The sequence below is a fragment of the Aythya ferina genome (assembly GCF_964211825.1).
Source record: "Aythya ferina genome assembly, chromosome: 14".
NCBI lineage: Eukaryota > Metazoa > Chordata > Aves > Anseriformes > Anatidae > Aythya > Aythya ferina.
The window spans coordinates 9,853,880-9,865,274 of NC_140312.1; the positions used below are offsets into that span (position 1 = coordinate 9,853,880).

At 39.6% G+C, this 11,395-nt stretch overlaps 1 protein-coding gene across 2 annotated transcripts; it reads right to left on the minus strand.

Moving 5' to 3' along the window:
- Window positions 1–443: 443 nt before the first annotated feature.
- LOC311444751 (uncharacterized protein C5orf47) lies at window positions 444–10,177 on the minus strand. Of its 2 annotated transcripts, none has more exons than XR_014698041.1 (5): window positions 9,682–10,177; window positions 6,575–6,663; window positions 4,973–5,075; window positions 2,305–2,354; window positions 444–1,306 (listed from the first exon to the last, which is right to left on the minus strand). XR_014698041.1 is itself a non-coding variant. In XM_084536129.1 (5 exons), exons 1-5 carry the CDS (start codon window positions 8,604–8,606, stop codon window positions 1,280–1,282), a joined length of 558 nt encoding a protein of 185 aa, XP_084392255.1. In that variant the 5' UTR covers window positions 8,607–9,316; the 3' UTR covers window positions 444–1,279. The 2 variants fall into 2 exon arrangements, 1 of the variants encoding a protein (XP_084392255.1); XM_084536129.1 differs by lacking the exon at window positions 9,682–10,177 and adding an exon at window positions 8,318–9,316.
- Between the last annotated feature and the right edge of the window lie 1,218 nt (window positions 10,178–11,395).

Here is an 11,395-nt window from a genome sequence, read left to right on the forward strand (position 1 = left end):
CTACTCTTCATGCCAACAATTCATTGATACAACTGTGGGGGATGAGGAGGACTATCTCCTTTATTAAAAATAAATAAATAAATGTGTGACTCCAAACATGAATTTTGAAAATACCAAGGAACTATGACATTTTTCTTCTGCCAGAAAAATGATCACATCTTGACTGAATACTTTGCTTTCTCACTTCCTTTTCCAAGCTGAAATGTCAACTATTTCAAGTAAAATCAGAATATTACTCAGCCACAAATCAGAAAAAAAAACTTGATGCCCAAACTGTCATCAGAAAGGCACATTCCAGTTCCATATTTGCAGTTTTACTATTAAGTAAACAAAGATTAAACCCTTCCAAATGCTTTGCTGCTTAATGACACAATCACTGGCATACTATTAAAGCTCAACACTCTGACATTCCAGTCATTATATCTGCAAACACTAAGACATTATGCAATGAGAAAACCATCCTTTTATTGAAACCAAAGATGTCTAATTGTGACAGGTGAATGTTTTAGCTATAGAGATGAAATCTGTATACATACTATTTTTATGCAGTCTTCATGTTCCATTTACACAATTTGCTAGTTTAAAAGGTTTTAACAGTCAATCAAGATTCCAACTATAAAACTCCATAACAGAAGAAAATTATATTGTGTTATTGAAGTCAGCTAGATAAACAGCACCTTCTGATTATGATGATATTATTACGTGCTTTGTGATGAACAGTAAGGCAGAAAACATTCACCTGGTTTCATATTCAAAATACTTGCCGAGGTTCATGTATAAATGGATGAATGAACAGAAGGGTAATTGTGTGTTATTTTAATATAATAAAATCAAAATTATTCAAATCACTAGGAACAAAAGTGTTTCTATATATCTTGTGTGGAGTTCTGCTTTACTGAATTTATGTTTGTTTATGATTCTGACAAGCTACAAAAAGAACCAATAAATATACACAGTCAACACTAAATGTGTGTCTCTATTCTTTTGCAAGCAAACTGTCACAATATTATGCTCATTAAAAAGCTTTCAAATCTAATAACTAAGTGAAACACTAGACTTAATGACTTCAAATAAATATTTCACAACAGAGCTGTTTAAGCCACTCTAAAAACAAACCTCTTGAACAGTAGAAACACATATGCCAAACAAACAACAGAAAAACAGTGTTCAGTGAAACCACTTGTAGTCTTGCCACCAATTTCGGTAAGAACTAGATCATAACAAACAACTTCACTACTTTTATATTTCCTTTTGGATTGAATCTTCCTTTATTTTCTTGCTATACCCAACCGAAGATGGACTCTTCCTAAAGAAAAAGAGACAACAAAAGTGAAGTGGTACATTACATGAACAGAAAAAAAAAGTCATATACAAAGCATAACAAATAGACTCTCTTTAGATTGTACTTCATCACAAGAAGATTTTGTTTATTAAGGCACACATTGCACATGTAGGCAGCCTGGACATAGGCCACTTACCTACATGCATGGAATTTCTTTAAGGGGACAGTTAGAGCTCATGGGACGCTTCCATAGTATCTAAGTAGCCTTAAGCTTTGCTATTTCTCCAAGCTGCTATGCTCTCACTTCCCAGAACAGACCTACACATATTTCTGATGAGAAAGTAGTGTTATTAACGCCAACTACCAGCACTGCTCACTGGATCACAGAAGAATGTTTTGCATCCATAGAGCTAAAAAAAAAATGAGTTCACATGACCATACAGTTTACAAATTAAACCATTTCTACCTGCTGTACTTTTCTGTGCTCTACAGACTGAGCATCTCCCCTCTAATACTTGCTGTGCATAGCAATGTAAGTTGATAGCACACTTCAGTATATTTTATGTACACTGACCCAAGTTTTTAGACATTTAGTAATCTTTTGGGGTTAAAGGAGGGAACGTATGTGATGAAACATTTCCTCACTCCACTGAGAAAGCCTTTAATGAGCTACAGAGATCAGGGGACCAGCCCTAGAGTAGAATTGGGTCAGAACAGGCAAGAACAGTCATTACTACAAACACATAAGAACTGAAGTGAGGGAACAGGGACTATGCCTTTGTGAAGGCAAAATCCACTTCCCTGTGCTGGGAACGCATACAACGCTTCCTGCTGAGAACAAACCCTTCTGCTTCCCAAACATGACTACAATCTTGAAAAATATTTGAGCCCAACATCAGTAATACTGAAGTGTAAGACTGGCACATATTAATAATATTAAACAGTATCAGTGCATCTTTTTAATTTAATTATTTTGTTTATCATTTTAAGCTTGCTTGGCAATTAATGGACTATATACATACCCTGTCCAGGGAGAATGTCTCATTCTGTGAACTTTGCTTCATATCATTGCCTGGGGGAGAATCATCACCATTTTCAGTCACACTGAATCTAATCATGCAGCATTTCAAGGATTAAATAGGTAGCATTAGAATTCACATACATTTTTTTTCTCTCAATAGAACTATTTATAGAGGCAATAAAATGCAGCATTAGTTTTCTAGCTCTATTAATGTAGTAAAAAAATTAGAAAATGAAGCAAGTTTATTCAGATTTGTTGATCCATATCTAAATGTCTTCCAGAATTATTCCATTTGCTTCTTGTTTAATGAAAAATTCAGATCAATAGCAGACTTATCTCCTTGATTTGGTGTTGTGTAAAATCTGCTAATTAGCAAGAAGGTATTAGAATTGATGGTTTTCAGCTAAATAGGGCTTAATAGTAGATTCTCAATTAAAGCTCCTGAAAAATGAGGTACAATTACAGTTAAAGATAGAATAGGTATTTGGCTGTTTTTTGGTGGTGGTGGTTGCATGGTTGGCTGGTTTTTGTTTGCTTGCTTGCTTGCTTGTTTCTTTTTTAAGAAAAGAATCAGTGGAAATTGCATATATAGCTAATGATTTCTCTCCTGATGACAAAAAGAAGTAAGTATCTGAAAAGTGAATGGGCCTTGTCTATTCAATGCCAAGATAAATACAAGCTAGACAAAGCAGTACTTTGCATATCCATAACAAACAGAAAAACAGATTAGGAACCATTATGTTGAGATGGTAAATCCACCTAGGAGATCTTGTACCAGCAGAAATCTTGACCTTTTTTTCCTTTTTTTTTTTTTTTTTTTTTTTTTTTTTTTTTTTACAATAACTTGAATTTTTGGAAGCAATCACACATTATATGGTTTGGTTTCTAGTTTCTTTCTAAAAGATTTCTAGTCCTTTATCCATGTCTCCCACTCTCCTTTTTCTTAAAGCAAGCAAACAAAAATCCTAGAAGACATTTTTTCTTCACTGACTGCTAAGTGTCACATAGACATTAAGGACCAAACCTTCAAGTTAGGTAGTAAAGCACAGTTTTATAACAGCTTCTGCAATAGGTTTAGAGAGAGAAACAATCTTAAGACACTTCTGATGTGAAAGACACCCACCTTGCCCAGGAACACCTCTCCTGGCTAGCAGGAGTGGTTGAGTTCAGCAGGAAGGGTACCTATGCCTGACCCTGTGGAGTTCCTAGATATCACAGGTATTTACTTGTACAGGCATAAGTCAGACACAGTTTTAGGCTTGCCAATAATTGCTGTCTCTTATCACCACAAACAAATGAGCAATATGGATGAACTATGCAGCACGTAGAGAAGCAGAGACAGCATTTCAGTTGATGACCAAGATAAGAGAGTAAAGATTATCAGAGCTAAGAAAAAGTTTCCATATGAGGAGAGATTTAGTAGTCTTGACTTTCTCAGCTTGAGAAAGAGCTATGTAGAAATATGGCAAAGGCCATTGGAATCATGATTGGTATAAAGAATGTAAATACCATAAAATTAATGTTCAGTATCTTGTTATACCAAAATTAATCAGAAAATGATTTTAAAGTAAACAGCAGTACTTTTCCACATAATGCAGAACATTTACAGAACAATCACAGAATATGTTGTGACATGGTGTCAAATTTCTTCTACTGTTTCAATTACATACATGGTAGGCTGCAGAGAACAGGCCACTGGGGTATATGTATTTCTATTCTGAACCAAAATTGCACTTCTTTTGTTCTCATGAAGAAGAAATTTGAATGAGTATTTTCTTATTATGTATGTGTAAATTTAACCAGTACAAAACATAATACATTATGAACATAAAATATTGGCAACAATGGACGTACATTTTGGTATATAACTTAATATGTGTATGTGGAAAACTTCTGTCAACATGAATGTAAACTAAGCAGAAGCACTGCACGTGAATATGCCATTTTTAACTTAACTGGTAACTCTTCACAGATTAGTATATTCTCTTTCCTAAAAACTCATCAGACTCTGAGGCCAGAAATTCTGATTACATTTGTAAGCATACACTGTATTATCTCAAATTGTGTAGCAACTACAGTGTCTCTAATTGAAGTTGTCTCAGTACAGAGCACCACTTTTAATTCCCTAGTCATTTTCCAGTAATGAAATAGCTGCATTCAGGGCACAGTGTGAGGACATGTTTGATGGTTATGTTAAATTGTATTACAGTTACCTTTGGGGAGCATCTAATTTATTTATTGTCAGTATGAAACCAACCACTATTTTCCAGTTTTCCAATGTGAAGGAATAAATTATTATTCATCCAAGTACAGCCTTAGACCTGTCTGTGAGTAACAGTTTAATTACATGTATATACTTAACATGTTCAGGAAAACTTGCACATATTTTATGTTCATATTTTTAATGTTAAAGACTTCAGAAAACACTTCTGATGTCCTTCCTCCCAAGTAATACACTTTTCATAAGGCCCTCAATGAAAAATAAGAGTTGTTCAAATATGGCTAGAAGAGCATGAAGTATGCAATGAATTCTATAATTTCTGAGTTGTAAAGCATATCACAAAACAAACAGCTTAGTGGACCTTAAACCTCGAGATCTTAAACCTCGAGGACTTGCATTATTAACTTGTTTTCTCTAGGATAGCAAATACACTCAGTTCATTACCTACCTTCTCCATTAAACTGACTACAAGCAGACAGTCGACTTCTGAACTTTTCATTTTCTTCAAGCATTTTTGAAATTACTTTCCAGACTTTAATCCAGACTTTGTACTGAAAGACAAAATTGATTTTTTCTCGATGAAGCATATAAAAAGTTTGTGTCAAAACATCTCCTATATGGCAGACTTCTCCAGCATGACTACGAAGTCAGAGGATTAGAGGCGTTGATGTCAAGGAGTGGCGGAAGGATATATACATGGGATATACTGGAAGTCATCTCTTATTTAAAAGTAAAAAAACCTTTGAATTATACCATAATTTTTCCACATGAGATACCACCCTACTTTCTGGCCTAGCACTCTTGTTTATCCAGGACTTGCGGACTTCTAGATAAGAAGAACTTATGCAAACTTGCACAGAGCCATTAAATTATCTTCAAAGTCATCCAAAATGGGAGGAAAAAAAAAAAAAAAAAAAAAGAGAGAGAGAGAGAATAAGACAAGATTGCTCATTTTTACCAGGACAAAAAGCTTTTCTGCTTAATCCCTCAGCAACGGCATAATTCAGACCCCATGCCAAATCCCAGCACAGCAATGGCCTGGACTATTTGATATCAAGTCAGTATTTATCTGTTTTACAGATGTTGATGACCTTTATTTTAGAGACATAAAACTCCAGCTATAGTGGGCATATTTCAAATGTGCATTAAGAATATTAAACTGGAACTGTTGACAATGGCATTCAGAAAGAGAAACAGACTAAGAAATATAAATGGCTGTTAACATGCTAACGTTATGACTTTTGCTGGACCCCATCCGTGAAACTAGTTTAAATCTAAAGATAATTCCTTTCTCATGGACGTTTATTGCTAAAACATAATACATTTTCCTCATTCTTTTTGAAGACTATTTAATGTACTAGAAGAGTGATATTATAGTATGTTATTAGCTGTTCCTCTGAAGTCAGTAGTATTTTTCTGGTTTTAAATCAAGTGTCTGTGACATTACTATATTATAGTCTAGCTGATTACTTGTACCTCACACATTACAAAATCTCATAATGGGTTACTGTTTTAATAAATGTGCCTTTTTAAATTTCAAGCATTTGTTGAACTACTGAACAGGAACAGAAATACATCTGTGAAACAGAAAGTAATTTCATATTGCTACTATTATAGTATTAGTACCTATTGGTCTCGACTTTTTTTTTTTTTTTTTTTTTTTTTGTAACCTGTGGAATTTCTTTGCTTAAAACAAAAGAGGAAGAGAAGGTGCAGAAGTTTTTTCCTGCCAGGTTTCACCAAGCAAGGTGTACAGCACCCTGGCCCCAATCCAAGAAAGCATTTCAGTACATGCTTCAAGTCAACAGAATACTCTCATTCTTCAAGGTAAGCACATACTTAAAAGCTTTATTGAATGAGAGCCAGAATTTTAAAGCCCTGAAAGAGAGAAAATAATTCCAATTTTCTTTTCTGTGAGTAAGGCTTTCAGAAACAGACTACCAATTCAATCTTTTAATCTCCCTTATGCTCTCACATAGACATATATGGAGCAAGCAGGAACCTATTTTCTCAAATGCAAAGGCAGCTAATCAGCTCCCACATTTCATACCTTTTTCTTCTTTCGTTTAATTACTTTTTCAACGTTTCTTGATGGGCAGGGAAAGTCAAAGGTGTCAGGCTTCTCCTTTTGAAGGTCATCTAAGAAGAGAGTTTAGATAGCATATCCTGAGTGTTTACAGTAAATTCTTGAGGAAGCTGTAGCATCCCATCCTTCCAGAGGTGCTTATTTCTGGTCCCAGTAGGTTACAGAACATCATTCCCCACATCATGCCATCATCTTGCCCATTTTTACATTATAACCATGTGGCAAGTGGGTGTCTCACAAACTTCACAAAACAGATTTCAAAACAGTACAGCAACCACAAATGAAGACAACATGTTTCTGGGCAATACAACTAGCTTTTAATTCCCTTTTTATCTCCTCAGTATGGCAGCTACAAAAGTTTCAGCTGAAAGAGGAAATGGTGAGTACACTGAGGCAAGAAATCACAATAATCACCTCTGCTAGTGCTAAAAAAACAGAAGCAAGGAGAAGCAAGGCTGGGCTCTTGGAGTTGAGACACACAGCCACAAGGAGGAAGGACTGGGATGAGTTCCCAGCAGGGTGAGGACAGCAGGCTTCCCAGGAGCTGCTGGACAGGCAGGCGAGGTGTGCAGATGAGTGAAAGGGTACATCCATGTGGGGTTGTTGAACATAGTCACAGCTGCGGGCTCATCCCCTCCTGCAGCATGGCTTTAGGGTAAACCAGCATTCTCCAGGCCACCACAGCCCCATTGCCAGTCACATCATTGCAGTAGGACTTCCAATTGCCAGTAGTCACAGGCTGTCTCCGAGCCACTGGTTGCCATCACTCAGATAAAAAAACAGCAGAACTGGTGATATTAATGACAGCCTAATATAGCATCTCCCTTTGTCATCTTCAGAAAAAATGGCTTTTAAAAAGGAGAGAAAAAAAAAAAAAAAAAAAAAACGAAAAGAAAAAAAAAAAAAAAAGGAAAGAAAATAAAACATCTGAAGATCAACAAGTTAACAACACTCAGGACCACCCTATCTCTGTCACCCAGCATTTCCAACCCCCAGCCCTGGATTCTTCTCTAGAAGCCAGGTCACGCTCTCCATTTTCTCTCCATTTCATCTTGTGCAGCAGAGCTATGTTTCATAACAGACTGAAAACAGTGGGAAACTGCCTAATCTTTCTTGTGTGCTTTAAATAAATAAAAGGCACCCACACCCATGCCCATCCCAACTTTCTTTGGTCCCAGCCACAAAGAAAAAAAATTAAGAAACATCTTTAGACTGTTACAGCAAGGAAGGAGCAAGCAGCACAGTGACACACTGGTTAGAGGGGAATCTCCTCAGAAAAGGCAGAAAGGGCACAGAACTACAAGGTGTAACAGAGCAGCTCCACAGATGCTGGTTATTTTTGGCCTCATCCCAGGAAAAGACAAGGTAGGCTGTGCTGCATTGCAGCCACCTCACCTTGCAGGCTGAAGACACTGCAGCTCAACAGAATAAGAGTTTGGGGCAAAAAGACTGAATTTTTCACTCACGTTGAGTTTAATACCACAATCCAATCCCTCCCTAAATACCCAGTCTACCTGTCCACAGCATGTCAAAAAAACCTTTGTGCCACATTCACCTCCCAGTATGCACAGTCTGACTGGGACAACGCGCCAGCCCAAAGCACCACACAGAAATGGTGTCCCCTGAGAAGAGAAGGACATGGCAAGGGCCTGACCTCAGCCCATGCTCTCCCAAGGCATGGAGGTCCCCAGGCCCAGCAACACGTACCACGGCACAGGCTGGTGTCCTTCAACCCACCACAGCTCTCCACCGCCTGCACCCTGCCAGCAGCGGCCGATGGCTTGGGGTCAGCCTTGTCCCAACGCGCCTTGGCTGCCCCATGCCCCCTGCTCCTGTCCACGGGGCTCTGCTCAGAAAGCAGGATCCTAGACTGGCCCACATCAGCCCACTTGTAGCCCCTGCCACAGCGGATGAGGGAACCGCAGCGGTGGGAGCCGAAGCTGTTGACATAAACGTGTGGCACAAGCGGCCTCCTCTGGCTGCAGCCAGGCTCCATCTTTGGCGGACAGGCCGGGAGGGCGCTGAGGAGAGCCTGGGGAGGCGGGGGCTGAGGGAGTGGGTGCCCAGCCACTGTGCTCTGGGGTACATGGGCATGGTGTGGGGGCCCGGCAGAACACCCCTCCTGTCACGTACACAGAAAAATGGTTTATCACAAAATTCCAGCTGTCCAGGAAGCATCCCCCTGGTTTGATGAGCCCACTACGAGCTGGTTATAACTCACTCCTCAGATGAGATAGCAACCTATTCCACAGGGATGCCTTTGGCCACCGTTATAGAATCACAGAGTGGTTTGGATTGGCAGAAACCTTAAGGATTATTTTGTCCAACCCTGCTGCCGTGGGCAGGGTCACCTTCCATTAGATCAGGTTGCCCAGGGCCCCATCAAACCTGGCCCTGAACATGTCCAGGGATGGGGCATTCACAGCTTCTCTGGGCAACCCGGTCCACTGCCTCACCACCCTCAGAGTAGAGAATTTCTTTATGTCTAATCTCAATCTACCCTCTTTCAGTAAAGGTTTAGCACAAAGGACACAGCCTGAAGTCATATATTGATGTATTTGATGCAAATTATTGACAATCCAGGCTGAAGGCAGTCCATCTTTGGTGCAATTTCCAGAAGAAGAATAATTGGCACCCCTTTCATGTGGGCCCTTCTATGGTCCCGTGTTAATACCGTGAGTTTTCACACCAGTATATCCCAAACTAACAGCCTACCTGCCAGTGGTCACGGGTGGGTGGGTTTCCAGCCACCAGCATTTATGGAATATTAATTAACTGTTGTCATTTTGTCCTTCTAGCAACAGCTGATGAGCATTGTGTGACACCACTACAGCAAGATGTTCCTTGTCAGACTCTAATGAGATGAGTCCCACTGCAGCACCGTGGTTAGGACGTATTGTCAGTGACAAGCAGGATTTCTCAAACAACAGCACACCTCTCATCCTCTCATTGATTTTTGCTTTAGCATTGAAATACTGCTCTGTATTATTTTTCAGCATTTCAGCAACCTTAGCTCTCAGGAGGGAAAGCATTACAAATTAAAGTCCGTGAGAAGACTTGTTCTGACTCACCAACAGGAGCACATGAATGGCACCAGCAACTTGTCACCCTGGAATCTTCCCCAGCTTTCAGAAACCATAATGCTGAGAGCCCTCAAGGTCTCCAGAGCTGCTGTCCCCTTGTCCCCTCGGCAAGGCAGGGTGCTGTGCAGAAGGACCCCACGAGATGGCAGCCTTACCTTCCAAACAAGAGCCTCCCGTGTCCCCGCAGGAACCTGAGATGTAGGCAGGGGAACCAAGGGGAAGGAAAAACCCACAGCACTCTTCTGCGAAGTATCCCAGGATTTTCAGTTATTTTATACACTGTCGGAAAAAGGCATCTTGTGTATGCAGTTGAAAAAGAGGGAAATAACTTCCAGAAGCTCAGCCTGACAGTTTGCCAGAGTAATTTGTTATGTCCCAATGATAAAAGGACATCTACTACAGGATCCAAAGCACATGGAATGAAAAAGAGGTTGAAGTTATATAATATAACCACCGAGACTGTGTGTGTGTTGTCCCCCCTCTCCCCCCGCCACACACACACACACACACAGGGAAAAAAAAAAAAAAAAAAAAAAAGAGAGAGGGAGAAAAAAATGAGAGAGAAAAAGAAGGCACCAGAGCCTCACTCCTCACTCCTTTCTTTTCAAAGACCTGAGCTGACAGCTTAGCCTAGAGAGGTAGCCAGTGTGTTCAGCTTGGGGGAATGAAGCTCAGAGGGAAACAAACAAATAACTTCATTAAAAACTGATCCCAGCATACAAAGTTTGTCATGTCCATTAATCACAAAGACTTGGTTAAGAAAGTGCTTCTTTTGCTGAAATACACAGGTCTCAGTCCACAACCACCCAGAGAACATAAATCCACGCACATAAATCTAAACAGCACCCATTTTCAGTACATGACTCTTCACACTTTGCATGACCACTTGCTGCTGCATGATCCTGACCAGGTGTTCACTTTGCCACCTGGCTGCTCCTGTCCTGTGGCCCTTTCAGGGCATCGGGGCTGCCACATCAGTGCGTTTTCTCAGCACCTGTATTTATGGCATATTCTTCCACACAATTTGTGTTTTGTAATACAAATACACATCCCTTTTGTGACGCATTTTGTCTACGTTCCTCAACAGCACATTGCCAGGACTTTGATTCCAAAAGCAAATTCATCTCAGATCCCATGTAGAATCTGTTACTGCTGACAAAAACAAAAAACAAACAAACAAACAAACAAAAACAAACACGAAAGTCTCTGAGAAATCTGCAGAACTGGACACTTCTTCGCGCTCCTTTCCACATGTGAACTGACTACCAGCTACTTCTGTGTTTGCTACTTTGAACAAACCTCTCAGTTTTTCACCACATCTTTGTCTAGTTAAAAATACACCCGACTGTAGCTTTCAGTCTGCACCTCGTCATAGTTTGTTTTGTATTCAGATGTCAGCTTCTCCAGCTCAGAACGTGCATTGTTTCCCGCATTCTCTTGTTTCAGTTTTACTTGGTCAAGTATGCATCATCTTCTGTTAACCTCAAATACCATTTTAAAATAACAAAGGTTTGGTGGTAGCATGCCTACAATTTATGCCAAGGAGGAAGGAAAGAGCCAACAGGCCATTGCTGCATGCACATTTGGTGATTTATCTCATGTCACTCCCCAGCAAAAAAGAAACCCATTCTCATTTGAGATTTGTTTCTCTGTGAGGATTGTTTGCTGTGGACTGCAAAGAATTACTCAACATAATACTGGC

Excerpts from the sequence above, each read along its gene's own strand:
- LOC311444751 (XM_084536129.1), bottom strand. The coding sequence starts at position 8,606 with ATGGAGCCTGGCTGCAGCCAGAGGAGGCCGCTTGTGCCACACGTTTAT. Across the intron at positions 6,664-8,317 it reads GGACACCAGCCTGTGCCGTG|ATGACCTTCAAAAGGAGAAG; the intron begins GTACGTGTTGCT and ends CTCTCTTCTTAG. Across the intron at positions 5,076-6,574 it reads TTAAACGAAAGAAGAAAAAG|TACAAAGTCTGGATTAAAGT; the intron begins GTATGAAATGTG and ends TTTGTCTTTCAG.